Genomic DNA, 20,886 nt, shown 5'->3' on the forward strand with positions numbered 1-20,886 from the left:
ATATGCTATTCTGTTCTTATAAAAGGGAGAACTTGTACTAGAGGGTATCATTTACAAGGCATATTACTTCCTGTAGAGATATGTTATATCCATCTAGGTTAGAAAGTTTGGGTCTTTTGACATTTAGTTACAAACATTTGCAGGACAAACTTTGTTTAGCTTACATGGAGCTCTGGAATGCTGAATATAAAACGCTGTTAAACCCAGAATTGTTGGGTCCTAGTTATAACACTCAAGGAGCTTGTTATACTTTTAGATTAGATAAGTCAAGGACAGCCCTTAGGGCAAGTTATAGCACACAGTCTTTAATTCAACTATGGAACAGACTTCCACTATAAATTCGTCAAGCCCCTTCTTTGTAGTTATTTAAAAATCAAATAGATACATGTACAGGTCCCAGACTATATACTTTTATTGTGGAGTCTGTATTCTGATTGGCCTTCAGTCCATACGCAGGCGTATTAGAACTACTGAACTATTGAACATACGTACACCAACTTAATAGTTTCCTAAAGGGGACATGTTAATAATTCTTGGAAACCCTCCAGAAATTAAGTCTCTAGTATAGTGTATGCAGCAAGACGCTGGTTAAAACAGCAAACACAGAGTAAACCACTGCATAAATTTTATTCTACAGCGGCCATCTCTTTTGATTAAGGAATATGAAAGATGAAAACATGCCAACAATCCCATTTACATACTAGGAGAATCTGCATGACACAATGAACACACCACAGATAATTCAAAAAGTTCTACAGTTGCAAGTCTACAGAACACAACAGTTTGCGTGTGCACAAGACAAAACATACAATACTACAAAGGCTAAAATAAAGTTGAAAGGTCAGATGGGCCAAGAATGATCTAGAGTAATCCAGAAAGCTCAAGTCAGGTCCAGTATCCCACTTGTGACCCACAGGGTGACAGGACTAACAAGAAACAGAGCATAAAGGATTAGTCCAGATAAAATTACTTTAGCTAGCAGATCTAGGACCTCCTCCCTTTGATGCCCTCTATGTGAGGGGAACAAAGACACCTTACTGAGCTTTCATTCAGTTAAGCAGGTAGATGGCCAGGTGCTCTTGTTCTAAAATATTACATTCAACAGGTCAGTTACTAAAGGCAGTTACAAACAATGGTAGGAGGGTCCACGGGAGCTGAATGGAGGAAAATCTGGGAGCTGGAAACTCCCACTGTCATTACAATGATTTACCTTATCAATAAACAAAAACACAACAGTTATAAAGAAAAGATAAAAGGTAATCAAGCTGAAGGCCAGATTATTCCCTTACCTTCTTTTGTCTTTTTATGCTCACTTCTCTCTTTTTGCAAAGAACGTTCTAGTCTTGATCTATGTTCATATACAACTAGGAAAGCAAAAAGACAATGAATGAATGAATAACTCGAAGGACATTAAACAGCACTTCAACAAAGAGCAATACATTTCTGCTCAGGATACAGAATTGTGTCTATTAAGAATGTTTTGTTTTCAAACATCTTTCTGTAATTTCATAAAACCTGCTTCAAGCTGAAACCTAAAGTACTGCTATTACTATGTTTATTCTGTTGCCACAGCAGCCCCATGAATTGGGCATCTTGGAGCCAGTTATCCTGCCCAAGTAACAACAATAAGCAGTCTTTCAATGTTTGCAAATTAATTTTATTTTCTGCTTTCTTAACTTATGCATTTCATTCCTTCCTTCCCATTTTTTAAGCAAAATAGTCTACCTTTGCATTCCCTTTTCAGTGGAATCCTAGGGAGAAAAGAATCACATGAACATTTTTAATTTTATTTTTTATTTGTTTAGTGGGGTGGTACACTGCCCAGGTCACACCTATAATAAAAGTGTAAAACCTAATTAAATTATATAACAGTATTACTGTACGGTAGGGCAATATTCCAAAAAATAAAATAAGTTATACAGTTTAAGTAAAATGGCATAAAGTACAACACAGTTTGGTGTAAAAAAGAAAGCAAATGCAAGACTAATATAAAATGAATATGATTTATAATATTAAGTAGTATCTGCCAAGATAGAATGGAAGGATAAACACTAGGAGTGAGAATAAATGAAATGAAGTGAGACGGCACATGAGAGAAACAAAACTGTATTTCACTAAGACAGAAATGGAAGGTGACTATGAAAGTGGAGGAAGGTGTAATAGGAGACATGAACAGAAAAGCATATGTTAGTGTAAACAGGTGATGGAAAGGTAAGGTATGAGAAACAGTAAGTACAGTAGAACTAGGTCATGTTACAGGGGAAACCATAGGAAGAACATTCTAACGGGAGAGAGTACAGATGGGTGAAGCTGTGCATTCAATCTAAGGATCTAGCAATACTTTTTCCATTCTTCTGATTTGATTTTCAAAGTGTAATGGAGATTTATGATAACAGCAATATTCAGTAGGGTCAGTTCTGAGAAAAAAAAGTTCAAAGGGCATTTACAGATATTCTTAATGTTTAGTTTAAAAGACTGTCATCTGCCAATACAAATGAGATATATGCAACAATATGAGTATATTCTTCAAAGTTGTATGAAATAAATTAAACTGTTCTTTTTTTCAAAATGTTTTTATTTGAGAAATTTAATATAAATAAAGTTAAATGAAATGAACTAATTTTTTTCTTTTTTTAAAACAAATAAAATAAATTTTACATGAAGTAACATAATAATAAACTATAACTATATACAATATGTTCACGATAGATCAATATTTACTATAATATAGAACTACGTTTGTAAAAAATCATATATTTTATATTATATATATATTATTCCAACTGTGAAGAGAAGTTTTTTTTAGAAATTATATTCCCGATGGTCAGTTTTTCCAAACAAGAGACTTCATTAAGAAGATTTTTAAATTCTTGCAAAGATGGAGCGGAATTAGATTTATAATTTCTAGTGATAATTTTTCTTGCTATGGCTAGCATATACCAAATCAAAGGGTAATCAGATGCCTTAATACAAGCTGGAACTGGAGTATTAGCTAATATTAAGGATTTAGTTAAAGTAAAGTTGTCTGTAAAAATAGCTTGCATAAAATCATTTATATCATCCCAATTTTTTTTTCAATTCGATACAATCACAGAACATATGGGACCAATCAGCATTTACTTTATTATTACATCTCCAACAGTTTATATCTTTTTCCCCCAATTTTACTCAATGCATGAGGAGTAATAAAGGATCTATTTAGATATGTCCAGGAAAATATTCTCCATCTTAACGAGGAAGTAGTCATACTAGATGATTTCAAAATATTGAATTTGTCTTTGTCTGTGGGAAAATAATTAATGGAAAAGAAAAAGTTCCAGAGTTCCAGTAACTGTCAGAGTAGACATCTAAATCCGATTTGATAGCTTTATATATTTGTGAGAGTTTATTAGTGGAAGGAGAATTATTCTGAAGAGATAAAATCAAGTAATGTAGCAAGTTTGGTATAACTTTCTTAACTGAAGGGGTCATTAAGTCAATTCTATTTTGTATAAAATTCCTTCCTTCATGCAACTCCAACCAATAAAGGGACTCAAATCTGAATTCAACATCTAGTAAATTAACTGATTTCAAGACATTATTTGACATCAATTGATACCAAAAGAATATTTTTTTTTCTGTTTAAAGATACACATTATTAGAGTCAGAGGTAAAAAGAATACCTGATGAGTAGGCTATAGGAAAGATAAGGAATAACCATTCTTTATAAACATTATATTTAAATATAAAATTTCTAAAAGATTTTAACAAAAGAGTTAAATAATTGCTTTTAAATTTTAGGGAACAAAAGGTGGAAAGCTGATATGATAGGACCCAAATTAATGGGTTATTTATAAACAACAGTTTTTGAGAGTTTTTTTTTATAGTATCCATCATTAATATTTCAAGTATTTTTTTTCCATTTAGCTTGATAATTAGTATCAATTAAGAGAGAAATCACTTCTATCATAGATGAAATTGAATAAAATTCTAAATTAGGCAATGCTATACCTCCATTATCCCAGTTTTTCATATGGTGAGATAAAGCAATTCTAGATTTGGAAACCATAAAAATTAAAAAAAAATTGCATTTAATTTTTTTAATTATCCAGTATGGGAGAGGTATAGAGATGGGTTGAATAATGTAAAGAATTTTAGGGAGAAAAATCATTTTAATAATAGTGAGTCTTTCATCCATAGAGAAAGGTATTCTATTCCAATTCTTTGTTAAATTTTCAGTTATTGTAAGACAATTGTTATAGTTAATTTGTATGATATCCTTAATATTTTTAGCAATTGAAATGCCTAAATAAAGAATTTGATCGGATTGGGTTAGATATTTTTTATAATTATCATGTAAATTAAATTGTTTTGGGCCAATTAAGAGAATTTGTGTTTTATTATTATTAAAAGTTAGACCAGATTTCCTTTGAAAAAGATGTATGTTATTAAAGAGGACTCGAATAGATGTATTTTCATCAGCCAAGGTGAGAAGAATGTCATCAGCAAACAACTGTATTTTATATAATGAAGTGGAATAACCTGCTATATTGTTATCCAATCTTATTAGGTTAACCCATGGTTCCATAATTCAAGGAAAAACTATCTTACACTTGCTTAAGGTTCATCAGTGGAAAAAATAAAGCAATATAAGAAGAAACCTCTGGTATTCCACCACGGCAAAAATTCCACCATGATAAAGTCCTGTAACAGACAACAGACAAGTTTAATAGAACACATTTTACTATTTGTTTTTATTTGCTCTATTAAACTTGTCTGTTGTCTGATACAGGACTTTATCGTGGTGGAATTTTTGCCGTGGTGGAATACCAGAGGTTTCTTCTTATATGGTTCCATAATTAGTGTAAATAATAAAGGGGACAATGGACATCCTTGTTTAGTGCCTTTAGCTAATGGTATATTTTGTGATATACTTGTGCCAATTTTAATGTATGCTTGACTATCTATATATAACTGAGTAATGAGATTTATAAATTTATTAGAAAAATGTAGTTCTTCTAATAGGATAAATAATTCCAGTTAATAGAATCAAACTTACTACTAATATCTAAACTAATCAATGTCAAATATTTATTTAATTGTTTAACTGATTCAATCCAAATTAAAGTTCTTTTTATGTTATCATATGAATTCCTATTCACTATGAATCCTGTTCGATCATCATCAAATTAGGTAAACAGTTTTTTAATCTATCAGCATAAATAGATATGAACATTTTGTAATCTACATTGAGTAAAGAAATGGGTCTATATGAGGGACATTTAGTTGGATCTTTGGTTTTAATATGGGAGAAATAAAAGTGTATTTCCAAGAAGGAGGGGTTTTGATAAAGTTTTGTGCAAGGTTAAAGACTTCATGAAGTAATTTTAGTGCCATATTAGGAAATATTTTATAAATTTCTGGAATGATGCCATCATTTCCCGGGGCTTTATTTTGTTTTAATTTGTTAATTTGTGTTTGAATATATTTAAAGGAAATAGATTTGTCTATAATATCTTTCTGTTCAGTAGATAGTCTTATTAGTATATTTGCTAACAAAGGTTTTTATATCTTCTTTAGTATCTATTGTGTTAGAATTTTGGTTGATATTATTAAAAAAAAATTTCTAAATTCCGATAGAATGCTGTGAAGATTAGTTACCATCTTTTTTTTTTTGAGGAGAGAATATTTCTTTGATATGATTATATTTAATCTTTTAGATTTATTAGCCAATAACTTTAAAGATTTGGGGTTATTTGAATAATTAATTTATATTTTTCTGCAATTATTTTTGTTTTATGGTTTAATATTTCAATATATTTATTATTTAGAGAGTTTATTTCCATTTGTTTATCAACAGTATCTATCTACTTTTTGATTGAGCTTTAGATTATCTATTTTATGTTGTGTATCACAAAGTTCTTTATCCCATAATTTCTTTTTATTATAATACTAGCTCATAATTTTTCTGTATAGATATGCTTTTAAAGCATCTATTATATATATTTTTGATATGTCATTTGAATTACTCAGTTGGGAAAAAATTTGAATTTCAATTATAATGAATTCTTTAAATTCTTTTAACTTTGTAATATAAGCTGGTATTCTTTTGATTTGAATAGAAGAGACACTGTTGATATCAAGATCAAAAATAATAGCATTATGGTCAGAAATAGGGCATGTTATTACTTTTGTATTACTTAGAAAATCTAATAGGTCATTGGAAACCAAAACTCTATCAATTCTAGAATATGTATTATGTCTGTGGGAATAAAAAGTATAAAATAATGAATTTGGAGTCATAAAATGATTAATATCTTTTAAAAGAAATATTTCAATAAAATCTCTTAATTTCTTAGCTGACAATGAGATCTTCCTTTTACGTTTATTAGAATAATCTTTATGATCTAATATACAATTAATGTCCCCTGCTATTATTGATTTTCCTTTTGCAAAATGCACAAATTGATCTAAATGTTGTTTAACCGTGTTAGTACCTATACCTGGAATCCAATATATATTAAATAATGTATATATATTTTTTATTTAGTTCCAAAGTTATAGCACAAAACATTCCTTTATTATCTTTATAGCTATCTATTATTTTGGGTAATGGTAGTGAGTTATTCCACAAGATGGTTACTCCTCTCTTTTTTGAAGATGTTCAGAGCTTACTAAAACAGAATAAGATGTATTATTTAGTTTAGATAAATCCTCCGAGAGTAGGTGAGTCTCTTGTAAAAATATTAGTTGAGATTTATGAAGTTTAATGTATCTAAATAAAATACCTCTCTTACCTGGATTATTTAAGCCATTAATGTTCATGGAAATACTTTTTATAGCAGTCATTTAAGATTAAACAAAATAAATCAGAAAATTGACCATCAGGTGTTAATATTATATTAATTTCTAGTAATTTAGTATGAGATTTCCCAGTTGGAATAGAAATAATCATTATCAGATCTCTTTGAAAGAACTTACTATTCAAATTAGTGGTAAACAACAATAAAACTTTCAAACAAATAATACCATAACTGATTAGTAAAACAATATTTACAATCCAACCCCTTCTGGAGTTTAAAACTCCCCCTCTAGGTGACATAGTATCACCTAATTTAACCCTTAATCTAGTAGCAACATTAAACCAGCTACTATCTAAAAAATAAAGTTATCTTCAGGTAAAAATACCAAACTGTAGCAATACTACTACTAATATGTGAAATGTTGCTATCGCAATAAGCAGGTGTAAAAAAAACATTCATGAATTTAATCGAACTATGAATCATAAACAACCCGGCTAGATTATCATGTTCCATACATTTTCAGAGTACTAGCAACATATCAGCGTCTTGTAGTAATTAAACATTTTTACATTAATTCATGTGAACACTTTATGTAACAGGATAAAACAAGAAATGGATACGAAAAAAGCATGGTATTCAGCAGTTAAACATGTTGTTAGGAAAATTATAAAATCCCTGTTGATCATATTATTTATAGTCATTTGATGAATCTGAAAAACTTCTACCAAAAAAAATCAAGATCAAATATTTGAAACATCTAAAGGAAACAATTGGAGCAACATAACCATAGTTCATATTCTAATGGTCAACCTCCATACATTTATATATATTCATAAGTCATGCTGTAAATTAAATCTTGCATATAAAATAAAGTCAAAATAATATTACTTTGATCATCTTGTGTCCAGAGTGACAAGGAAGGCCTTTCACATTACACATCTAATGGCATTGCTTCTAAGGTGAAAAAAGTTATAACCCCCCTATACTCATCTCTCGTCATGCCAATAATAGAGTACAATGCTCACATAGATATGTACCTAACCAGACATCTGCAGCAAATGAGGAGACCACTAAGATCTCTCAATATGAAAATTCAGGTACATAATACATGAACAAACTGAAATTACTGTCACAGTACTCTTTGTAGTATAAACTTTTTACAGGCGACCTGTGCCTTACCTACAGAGCAATCTCTGATCCTGCCTTAATAAAAATGCTACATATCTATAAGTCACAAGGGACAAAATTCACTCACTTTAGGGACCCCAACTCAGCCTCCGTCAACACAATTTCCCAGAGAGACATTTATGTCTCATGAATGTCGCCATTCCTCAGGGAGAAATTCTCAACTCAAGTCAAAAAGAACTTCTCAATGACTATCTATATATGCATAACTTTAGACAATTGGATGAGAAACAGCAAATTTAACCTGGGAGTTTTACCTGTGTCCTGTTAGATAGGAGCAGTCAATGTTAATCTTTTTCTGCATGAAAATGTAGTCTGTATCTCTATTATTTAATAAGAAATAAGAGTGAAACATGACCAGACTTATAAGGACCCCAGGGCTATTAGCTTTGTAACCTCCTATGAGCCTATGTAAATCTATGATTGGTCAGTAGAGGAGAAAAGAACAAACTATGTTCACTAAAAGCTGCTTTGGGTGTAATTTCTTTGCAATGTCAGAACTACCAAAAAGGTTTCTTGTGGTATATTAAACTTAAAATTTAATTATGTGGCATTAGTGAACATCCATAAAGTTAGCTGGGAAACAGTATGAATTGCACTTGCACAAGACTGTAGATTTCAGGTAAATAAGTGTGGTTAAAGAGAATGTAGGATCACTTAGTGTTTTTTTCTTCAGTACATAACATCAGAGATAAAGCACTGAAGTAAGACCTGCTAACAGACGCACAAGTCATTTAACTCATTTAAAATGCTTTGACTTAATACATAAACACAAAAATGCATGCCAAAATGATATGTAATAGTCTATAAACAGTGTAGTAAGAAATCTACCATTTAACTGTATCCAAATGTTTCTTAATATGTGATGAGAATTATTAAAGAGTTAAATGATTAGAAAAAGGAAACAATTTACAGCCTAAACAAGCAGTGATTGTACTTCAATTCCTGTTTCCAACAGTAAATGGAGGGGAACTAGGTTTGTTTGTTTGTGGAATGACAACAAGTTAACTGTACACCAAAAAGTTAATTAGTGGAAAGTTAAAGGTCACACAAATTGTGAAAATGTGTTTTTGCTGTATACTTTTTATCTCCATGATTCACAACCATCATCCTTCCTTCTACTGGTCTTGAACCCATTTATTTCCCTATACTGGATATCCCCTGCACAGATATGACATCTTACCAGCAGAGCTGTCATTCAAGGATCCATGCATTATTTTGTGCCCTCTAATAGCGACCAATCAACGATAGCATTTCTGATAAGGCCCTATCCTCCTTTCCTGATGGCTGACACATGCATCTCACAGTTAGGGACATTCTACACCCTTCAAATGAAAATGGATTCTCTTTTATATAAGTTAAAAAGAGCTATCATCACCAGCTAGGGATAATATGAGCACATTCTTCATCCTGTCCTTTCCAGTGTCAAGCAAGCCATCACTTATACGGTGGTAACCAACTAATTGATACCACCATTCTTCACATCCCCAGGATAAATGAGCCCATACCAGCCAATTACTTCTACATCCCTTACCCGGGTTTTCTTGTGTCTGAGCTGCTAATTGAACCGAGGCCAACTAAGTCATATTTTATGCATTTTACTGCTATTGCAAACATACAGGATCCTAAATGTCAAAAATGTTTTTGAAAACATCTAAATATTATTTATTAAATTCTTAAAGAGGATTCATGAATTTTATTCACAATGTCTTTTTGTAAATGACATAAACAGAATATACCTAGTGGCAAAGAGAATGACAGAAACTGAAAGTATTCAAAAAATGAAGTATCTTGTTACTGTCTCAAATTAGGGAATCAGCTGTTTCACTCATCTCTTGCCAGCGTCTCAAAGTTCCAAGTCTATGTGAACAGACAGAGTCCAAGGTCAAATGTCAAAACTGGACATTTATTTATGTGAGCAAGCTTCTCATCATCTGGCAGAGTCATTCGTAACATAGCTGAACCTCTCGAGCTCAATCCAAATGACTATTTTTTTGTATGTGAAGCGGGAAACCAATGGTAACGCTTTTCAGAGGATTTTTTCTTTAATTTTTTTAAAAACAACTGCTACTCGAGAGCTTAACACCATGAGCAAGCCATTCAGATGGAAATAGTCAAAGCACACAAATATCGCCAACAGAACCAGCCACCACATTAGTCACCATCCCAACTTTTCCCAACTATATTAAAACAATAAATACAAAGAAATCCTAGCTAGCAACTGGCTGTCCTTACCAAGCATAAACACAAGAAATCAATACCAACATACTCCCGAAACACTACCTTTCCCGCCACTTTATCTATCGAACCCAAAGAACACTTCACCATCCGCATACGGGCAGGCAACCAACACATCAACCAGAGAAGCAACCAGCACCCGACAGACATACAAACAAGTTCAAAAAAAGTACATAACCATTCCCAAACCAACAACACCAAATCACCAGCAAAAAAAAGAAAAATAAAACACATACAGCCATTTGCCACGATGCCACCTTACCCCTTTTCAATGCACATCAAGCATCGGAGCATATCTAACCAGCACTACATGGCATCTACGAAGTAGTATGGCTTCAAAGATAACACCCGCAGAGGCAACCCCTCTATAGGCTTCAGACAGAATAATATGACCAAATCATCAGAACAAACAAATCACTAGATGTACACTATAGACTATTAGTACAAAACCAACAAGCCAAATGAAATATGTTACATTACCACAACGATTTTTATGAGCAAGATATCATTAAAAGGCAAAGAGAAAATAATAAAACAAAACAACACGTTACAATAAACAAAATTAAATAGCTCACCTGTAAATCCAGATTCATTTCCTCGATTTATAGGGTCTTTGTAACTAGAAACTTATATTCAAAAAGATTATCATCCAAAGTTAAGTATCCCAAAACCAAAAAGTTTAAATGACCTTATGTATATGAGTCATTTCTTTAGCTTCTTTTTAGAATCAAATGTTTTCCAAGTATTGCTCTCAGCGTTTCTTTTGAGACTAGTGGAAGCCCATTCCATATCTTCAATTCTTTCTATTATTTTACTGTTTTTAATAAATAAAATTGCAGTATCCAAGTCTTCAAAGGTTTTTTTGACCATCTTGAAAAAAGATTTTTAGTTTTGCTGGAAATAAAAGGCTAGCTTTAATTTGATGTTTCTTAAGTTCTTTGAGTAAAGGTAAACATAATTTTCTTTTAGAGATTACAGCTGGGGAATAATCATTATCAAATCTAATGATTCTTTCTTTTATTTTGATTGGTGATTTTGCCCAAGCTGTTTTTAATACCAGTTCTTTGTCATGTGAAGAAAGAAATTTCACAATTACAGATCTGGTAAAATTGGACTTGTTATTTTTAGACATTGCCAAGGATCTATGCGCTCTTTCTGCACCATATGAGAGAGCCTCTGGTAATTCCAAAATTTGAGGCAAACAAGAAGATAGAAATTTCACCATATCTGATCATTCAATACCTTCAGGTAAGCCAAATATTGTTATATTACTTCTTCAAGATCAATTCTCAAGATCATCTACTTTTAATTGAAGAAAAGTATTTTGTTTCAACAGAAATTCAACATTATGCTCATTCTCCTTTGTTCTGGTATCAATGTCATTCATAGCAGTTTCTATACCTGATATCTGTTTCTCTGCTGAGTGAGGTCTTCATGTATGACATCCATTTGCTGCGTACATTGCTCCTTAAAATGATCTATTTTCATATCCATTTTGTCTAGTTTTGAAGAGAGTTCCTGTATATTAGACATTAATGATTGAAGTTCTTTCTTAAATGAACATTCTTGTTGAGAAGATTTGTTATGGCTCATGTTCTGTTACTGAATATTTCTAGTAGATTTTTTGACAAGAAAATTTAATATTTAAGCAACATTTTTTAAAAATTATCCTAATATACTGTTTAAAAAATTTGTTTAGGATAAAAAAATCCAGTTTTAGGATAAATAGGAATTAAAATTCCTGTCAGGCATGAATTTGAAAGACAGAGCTGGTAGAAAATGCTGCTACCTTGTGGACATCTTGGCCACCCCCCCCCCAAATGAAACTGTTCTGATAAGAAATGTTACAGAAACTATGGGACCTTTTCTACACTAATCACATGCTGCAGGAAATCTACTGTCACAAAACTCAGTGCTTTTTTTTAGTCACCTGTATTTCCCTATTTCTATAACGTAACTTGAAAATGATGGGCTAATTCAATCTTTTAACGTCCCTTAATTGAAATAACTTCACTCTGACCTACTTCATGCAAGACTTGGGGGGGAAAAGCACTTTTGTGTACACACAAAACACACACACACATCTTGATGGCAACAGCTACAAAACTCTCCAAATCCAAACTATCTACTTCCCCTGTCCTGGCTCTGGTAAGTCTTGTTTCAGAAATATAGAGAGTGCACAACACTTACTTCCTATGCTTTTATTATTCATCACTTCACTTTCACTGCAAAGGTTCTTTGTCAAGTTATGGCTAAATAAAATCAGGGTTTTACCATTAGCTTGTAGACAATGCCCATAGCTCTCAGCTGCCCCTAACATTGAACACTGTGTGCCTGAAAGTTTTATATTTTTGCCATGTCCAATGAAAATGTTTCAGACTTCTTATGCATAAAAACATTCACGTTGATACAAAACCTGTTGTTCTACTAAGTTAATTAGGGTAATAATTTAAATGTGCCCCTGGTTTTGGGCCTTTGTCCCTCCTTATTTCTGTCTTTGTCCATAATTCTTGAGTTTTGAGGTTAAGAACTATGCCAATGCCTTCCATCATGTTATCTTTAACTGCAGCACCCTTTGCAGTTCATAATATGACCAACAGGTGCAAAAGCATGAACCAATAAAAGGGGGTAATGAACCATGATACCACAGAAACTGAAGACACAAGCAGAATCAGTTAACAAAAGCTGGTTCACTAAGACCAAATGGGGCAAGGACTCCGTCATTACAGGGAAGCCAGTCCACTAAAGTCTACAGTAACTTCTTAATGACCTACAAAAAGCTAGAACACTCTACTGTTGAAATGTTGTATCTTAAAAGTATCTAGCAAAAAATAATAAAAATCCTCAATTCCCTTCTCCTCCAAACACTATCTAATCTGTAAATCACTTTAGCACCCACTCAAAATGTAACAATGTTTGAAGATCAGCACAGCACCACTAATAGTAATTTAATCAATTAACTTACAAAGAAGATAGATGAGTGGTTAGAAACTTTCTAAGTTTGTAAGAACAATATTTAAAATCTGTCCTTATTTTTGTTCGGTTGTCTCTTGTTATTTGTGGCTCTGTGCAGATTTCTTGTGCTGAAAGGTTGAGAGATACGTAAACCTCTTAACTGATACTGCTGCTGTCAGGAATCACTCTCTCTTCACTTGCGTTCTCTCTCTCTCTCTCCAACACACACACATACCTCTTTACGAGGAATGTTCCTCATTTTGGGTCTTAAAAAGTCCATGTTCCTCAAACGTTCCACACTGAAAGGGTCTGTCACACATTCTGTGTTTGGCATTTTATAACTGATGCCCATGGTAAATAGTAATGAACAACATTAGTTGATCATAAGAACTTATTAATGTAAAGTAGCACATTGTTACCATTCTATGAACTTCCTAGTTGAAGTTGTTAGTAAGCTGTTGGAAAGTGTTCCACATTTTGCCCATTTGTTTCACATTTTGAGTAGCTTTGTTCCTCATTTAGGAGATGGAAGGTTGAGGGCTATGACACATACACAGTCTCATCTGCATTTGTGCACGCATTACACATGCAGACAGAAACACACACAAACGCACACTTTTTTCAGTTTCATTTATTTTTTACACTCGCTAAATAGCAAGTGTAAAATAACGGCTTGATTGATTTTGCTGTTCACTCTCTCTTATACACAGTCTTGTCTGCTTTCGCACACACATGCATTCATTCACACACGCAGACAGAAACAAAACACACTCATGCACATAAATACATGATTTGGACTGAATACCTTTTCAATCTTATTTAAGATTCTATCATTTAAAGACTTTGTAACTATCTTATAATTTAAATTATAACAAGATCGTATGCTACTGATGAAAATATTGTCAACAGTCACTACTTTCTTTATCAGCACTAATATGGCTTCTGTCATTGAGGAGGAATACTGCATCAAGGGACAGTCAGCAAACTGAAAAGATCTGCTAATCAAGGGATTAATTAATCAGAAAAAATATATATTCATTTCTAAAGATAGATCATCAAAACTAAAAGCAATACCTTTTTAAAAGATAAAATCTTTCTTGTATTTCCACAACACAGTAAATGAATGAAACTGTTTATCAAATCGAAACAGAGGTATTTTTTGATGCCAGTCACTTAATAAACAATCATCCAGTACTACCTTGTGTGTGTGTGTGTGTGTGTGTGTGTGTGTGTGTGTGTGTGTGTGTGTGTACATATATATGTATACATTCTGAATCCCCACCACTGGCAACAGTAATCAAGAAGCCTCAATCCTCACCACTAGCACCAGAGGCAGACGTACATTGTGAGGATGACAAGTACACACACAGTATAGTGCAATTTCTCTAAACAGCACACAGAGAATGCAGTCAGTCCGGGGCTGGTTTCTCCCTCTTTCTCCAGATCCCCAATAAGACTCCCCACTGGCAGAGCTGTAGAGTTGACATCTCAGCTGAGTAGCCAAGCCGAGACCTCCAGCACCCTCTCTGTCCAACCTTTGCTTCGTGTCCTTGCTCAAGTAGCTGACACACACACACTTTGAGATTTGATTTACACACACACACACACACACACACACACACACACACACACACACACACACACACACACACACACCTGGGAAAGGCTGGCACAGGTTTATTAGCTATGACCCCTTTTGCCCAGACTATAAGGTAAGATTGACTGCCACCAGCCACTTTATCAGCTACTTTAAGGCCCTTAACAAAGTGTGTCCAATCTTACTGTGTAATGTTACTATAAATACAAATGGTAGTTTGACCAAGAGCAAGGCTATTAGGAGTGGTCCACAGTGTCACCAAATAAATATGCAAGCACTCTCAGAACTTAAATATGTCTCACAAATATCAGCCACGATGAAAGGTTTAAATACATTTAATAACAAATAATAAAAGAACAAGAAAATACTCAGTAAATAATCACAGTTACATCAGAGTTCAAAACCACAGGAAATATTTAAAACAACATTGCAAGACAGTCTCAAATAAATAAAGAAAAACATCTAAGCTATACTTCACTACATTCCTGACTGTATCTAAGAGAAATTACTGTACCCTAGTTAACTTACTTACAGAGCAAGGCAAGTATGTGGTGAATGGGTCTTCTTGTCAGGCCAAAGACAAAATACAGAATGCTCAGTGTCTCTCTCAGAGAGTTCTTAAATTAATATTTCAAACATTACTGCTGGGGTAGCTTGCAGCATGGCATCACTTCTGGTCTTCTGACTATCCCAGGGGGAAAGCCTGCACTGATGCAGCTGTTAGCATTTAGCATCTACCTGTGAAAATACATAAAAAGGACTTCTCTTAGATCTAAGGTAGATCCTGGAAGTCACAAAAAGTACAGTTGTGTACACTTACCATAAATGTAGATGTTTGAGTGTCTTCACTGTTGCAGTCATCACATTTGGATGATCCCTGACAGGGAGGCCCTCAGTCAGCCCGAATACCAGAGGCTTAATATTTCTGCGTTGGGTGCTGTCGCTTCAGGACTGACGTCAAGTCATCAATGGTATAAAGTAAGGTAACCAACACCATTACATCAATTTTTCTTGCCCTAACCTGGCAGGAGCCCCCAAAGTAGGAGGCCAGGTTCTGGTGGAAGAACCCCACCAGTGGAAAATAAATACTGATATGTCCCTTGTAAGAAAAGGAGAACAACAAGGAAGAAGGGTAACAAAAAAAGAAAGGGGGATGGAGGGAAACCAGGACTGCAACAGTGAATACACTCGAACATTTACATTTATGGTAAGTGTACAGAACTGTACTATGTTCTTCGTGCTTCACTGTTGCGGTCATCACATTTGGGTAGATTCCCAAAGCTGAGGAAATAGGCGGAGGCAGTCAAGTAAGCTAGGGGCTGGCTAGGATGAACTGCAAGACTGCAGAGGTAAACACTGCCCTGGATTAGGAGAAGAGAGGCAGGTGGCAATGCTTGGTAAAAGTGTGAACAGATGTCCAGGTGGCAGCCTCTAGGATGTCCCTGGTGGGGACTCCTCTGAGGAAAGCTGCAGATGTGGAGGCTGCTCTGGTGGAGCGTGTCCTGATCCTCTTGGGGGGAGGCTTACCATGCTGTTTGTAGCAGAAATGGATGCAGTGTGCTATTCATTTGGAAATGGTTTGCTTTGAGATGGCTTTGCCTTCTGCCCCTGAAGCAAAGTTAACCAGCAGTTGATCATACTTTCTAAAGGGTTTAGTCCTGTCCAGATTGTATCTGAGCTGTCTGTGCACATCTAGGGAGTGCAGAATCCTTCCCCCTTGTTTTGGGGGTTAGGAAAGAAGGTGGGCAAATGGGTGGATTGGTTGAGAGCCGCACTGGACATCAACTTGGACATGAAGGATGGATTAGCTCTGAGGGATACCTTGTCTGCATGGAAGATGATGAAGGGTTCCACAGCCATGAGTGCTTGCAGCTCAGAGACACTTCTGGCTGAAGTGATGGCCAGGAGAAAGGCTGTCTTTTCAGGATAGAAAGTTTAGCTCAGCAGAAGAAGCTGGTTCGAAAGGAGGCAGGGTGAGCTTTTCCAAGACAAAGTTAAGGTCCCATGGTGGTGTTGATGCCTTTCTGGGGGGCCCTCAAGTTGCTAGCCCCTCTGAGGAATGGTTAAATCAGAGGGTGTGAGAAAAGAAGCTGCTCAGTGGGAAAATTAGCAGAAATAGCAGAGGCATGAATTTTTTTTAGAGAAGAAAGTGAGACCACTGTGTAGCCGGTTAGCTAAGTAATCCAGGATGACAGGGATGGAAGGCTGTGCCGTATTGGCCCCCTTAGCCTGGATCCAGGTGCAGAAGCTTCTCCATTTATCTGCACAAGTCTTTCTGGTGCTAGGGCATCTGGCCTCTCGGATAACATCCAGAACCTATTTACTGAGGAGTGCAGATTGGTCAGGGGTTAGGGTATAAGCCAAGCTACCAAATTGAGTGTCTGCAATTGGGGGTGCATGAATTCCCCTTCTCCTCTGGGTTGGGAGGTTTGGAGTCTGAGGAAGATTCCATGAAGGCAGCAGTGAAAGGCTGCACAGCAAGGGGTACCAGTGCTGTCTGGGCCACTCTGGAGCTATGAGAATGGTCCTTGGTTTTTCCTCCCTTATTTTGAGCAGTACCCTGGGAATTAGAGGTAGGGGAGGAAAGGCATAGACCGAGAGGTTTACCCAGGGGAAGGACAGGGCATCCTCTTTCCAAGCCATGATGCTCCCTTGGTGCAAAGCTGATGGTTGGTGTGGTAGGCAAACAGGTTGACCTCTGGTGTTCCCCATTTCTGAGTTATTAGGAAGAAGATGTTTCTGTTGAGCTGCCACTCGTGTGGGTCCAAAAGCTTTCTGCTTAATTGGTCTGCCAGGCAGATGAGAGAGGCTGGTAGGTATTGTGCTAACAGGTGTAGTTGCAGGGAAGAGGCTGTGAGCCAAAGGGTCATGGCCAGCCTGCACAGAGGGTAGGAGCGAGTCCCTCCCAGCTTGTTGATGTACCACATCATAGTGGTGTTGTCTGTTTTGATCAGGAGAACCCCTGGAGAGAGAAGGGGTTTGAAAGCTATCAAGGCCTGCTGCAAAGCCATCATCTCTTTTTGATTGATGTGCGATGGGAAATTATGTGGGTTCCATTGGCCCTGTATGCACCTGCTGTCCAGGTGTGCACCCCAAGCTTAGTTTGATGCATCTGTGTTGAGGGTCTGGGTGACGGGGTGTGGGGAAAAGGGCAGTCCCTTGTTGTGGGAGCAGGCCATTGCTCACCAAAAAAATTCCTTCCTCTGGCAAGGAATAATAACTAGAAGAGTTTCCAGATCATGAGAGTGTTGACACCAAAGCCTCTTTAGGTACCACTGAAGTTTCCTCATATGCAGTCTGGCATATGGAATGACGAGTATGCAAAATGCCATGAATCCCAGGGCTTGCAGGATTTTCCTTGAAGAAAGCTGGGGTCTGGTGGCCAGTTGAGAGAAGTAAATTGACAGGAAAATTTGTTTCTCTTGTGTAAGGCATGCCATCTGGGATGTTGTGTCCAGACTTGTTCCCAAGAAGATTATCCTTTTGCTGGGTACCAGTTTGGAATTCTTTTTGTTGATTGTGCACCCTAGGGAGGTTAGTAGGTTCTTTACAGAGGCCAGGTCTTTCAGCAGCTTTTCCTGGCTATGTGACTGAATAAGGCAGTCAACTAAGTATGGGTAAATTTGAATATTTCTTTGTCTGCAAAAGGCAATGGCCGGAGCCAGGCATTCTGTGAAAACTCTGGGAGCAGTAGATAAGCCAAAGGGAAGCTCAGAGGACTGAAAGTGTTGAGATCCTGCCCTGAAGCAGAGATATTTTCTGCAGGACTCCCTGATAGTAATGTGGAGGTAGGCCTCTTTTAGGCCCAGGGCGGCTAGCCAAGCGTCCTTGGAGAGCATGGGTAGCAGCTGCTGGAGGGTGAGCATTTTGAATTTTGGTATCACCAGGAAGGTGTTTAGAATGGATATATCGAGGATGGGGCACCAGAAAAAGCCTTGGCCTATCTGCTCTGCAGGAACATGCTCTACTGTCCCCAAGGAGAGCAGGGAATGGATTTGGTTTTGAGCCTCTGCCTAGTGATTTGGTGGTAGATCTGGGAACCCTTTTGGGGTTGGAAGGGTGTGGAAAGAGAATTTGTAACCCTGAGACACAATGTTCAAAACCCATTGGTCCTTGGTAATGGTAGCCTAGGTGCTTGAGTGAAAGGAGAGTTTTCCTCCTAGGGGTATGTGAAGGTGGGCAGAGGCAAGGTCAGGAGGGGGCGAGTCATTGTGAGTTCTTACCATAAGGGGGTGGCTTATAACTCCCTGGTTTTGAAGTGGAGGTAGTCCACTGCTTACATCTCTGCAACCCCTGGGACTGCTGTCTGGGGGGGGGGGGGTCTGTTTCCACGGGCCTAGGTGGCCCTGTTTACTCGGAGCAGGAAAGGATCAATGCTTAAGAGGAGAAAATGCCTGCTGAACCTAGGGGTCTGGACCTGTAAGAAATCTTTAACCGTCTGCATAGATTTTGCTTTTTCTTCCATCTTTTTTTAAGACCTCATCTGCTTTAGTGCCAAATAAGTTATCTTTGTGCAATGGTGCATCCAACAATTTTGATTTGACATGGTCTGGCAGGGATTGTTCCTTAAGCCATACATGTCTTTTAATGACAGATCCAGTGACTGCTGCCCTGCAAGAAGCTTCTAGGGCATCAAAACCACAGTGCAGAGTGTGTTTAGTTACTTGACCAGAATGCATTAAGTCATGTAAATCTTTAGATTCTGCCCATGCACGAAAATAAGACATTTTTTGTTTAAGGAGCTCCAAGGTACGTTGTTGATATTTAAGCATATGGAACTGACAATTTATTGCCCTGAAAGCAAGAGCAGCTGAGGTGCATACTTTTTTACCCCATCTGTCCAGTGTTCAGGAATCCCTGTCTGAGAAGGTGGGATTCTTAGCTGAGGTTGCTTTAATCCCTTTTGGTCCTTGAGAAATGACCCCAGGGTCAGCTGTTGGATTTTTAAAAAGATATTTGTGTGAGTCAGGGACTCTGTAGTAACTGTCTGGTTTTCTGGGAGCAGGAGGGTGGGTGTCTGGAGTCAAGTTGGATTCAAAGAAGACATCATCCACCACATTTAGGAATGGGGAGATGGATAAGGGAATGTGTTGTGGAAGATCCAGGAACTCTCGAGTCACTTTTTAGACTGAGGGTAGTCTTGACTCTCCCATTGGAAATGCTCCCTTAAGGTACGCAGGGTTTCCCCAAAGGAAAAATCCTCTGGGGGAGAGACTGAAGGAATGGATTCCTCTGCATCAGAATCCTCATATGTGGAGAGGGACTGCATGTCTTCGTAGTCAGATGCATCTGACTCTTGTTCAGACAAAACTACTGGAGACTGATCTCTTTTCTTTTTTGATGGAGTAGCTTGGCTTCCCATAATCAGCATGATAAGGTCTTCTGCCATTTTAAGCATTTGAGGCTGAGGCAAGCGACCAGGTGCCTGAGAATGGGTAGTTGGTTTCGTGGGTGTGGTTCGACCCCCCCCCCCCCCGGCCTAAGGAACTCAGTTGTTTTTGAAAGAACGGCAGTCGTGAAAGAAGGCATCTGTTTATGTCGGGATTCGGTGTTGCAAAGTACTTCCTCGGAGGCTGGTGACTGCGCAGCCGCTCCAGACACATCCAAGGTAGAGACGACCACAGGATCCTCAGAAGAAGAAGAGTTCTGCAGCATCCCGGACTCTGAAAGGGTCTCGGTAGTGGCCTGCAAATTAAATGAAGCGTGCATCAGGGGCTGCAAAAGCACCTCACTGATTTCTGAAAGACTTGCGATCAGCTTAACGGAAGCATTGCCAGAAGGTTTGGACCTGTGCAGTCTGCCTCTGTCTTTATCTTTACATTTTTTTGGAATATCTGCTGTCGGATGGCTTACCGAAGCCATATCAGAATTCGAGGACTGTAAATGGAAATATTTGGCTACAATACGGGCCCGAAGATTAATAGTTCTGGCATTAAAGCACAGAACTGACGAGGGATGTTGTGGTCTGGGCCTAGACAAGTGACACAGTAAAAGTGGAAGTCCCAGTGTAGTATTTGCTTTCCACAGCCAAGACAGTTATTAACTTTTTCTGACATTGGTTAGTGCAAGAAAAAAGGATCCCCAATGGGGTACTTAGCTTTCAAAGACTTCAAATTAAATTTGAAACGA

The 20,886-nt window shown here is 36.7% G+C and overlaps 1 protein-coding gene across 3 annotated transcripts in view; it reads right to left on the bottom strand.

Moving 5' to 3' along the window:
- LOC122793591 (Golgi integral membrane protein 4-like) overlaps nt 1–20,886 on the bottom strand; it is a 1,583,571-nt gene that overhangs the window by 1,115,734 nt on the left and 446,951 nt on the right. For all 3 annotated transcript variants that reach the window (XM_044061762.1, XM_044061761.1, XM_044061760.1), the window contains exon 2: nt 1,290–1,364. In XM_044061762.1, the coding sequence (XP_043917697.1) occupies nt 1,290–1,364 (75 nt within the window). The remainder of the gene's footprint in view (nt 1–1,289; nt 1,365–20,886) is intronic.

Source organism: Protopterus annectens, chromosome 2.part0, assembly GCF_019279795.1.
Source record: "Protopterus annectens isolate FY-2018-M chromosome 2.part0, PAN1.0, whole genome shotgun sequence".
In the NCBI taxonomy this organism is placed as follows: domain Eukaryota; kingdom Metazoa; phylum Chordata; order Ceratodontiformes; family Protopteridae; genus Protopterus; species Protopterus annectens.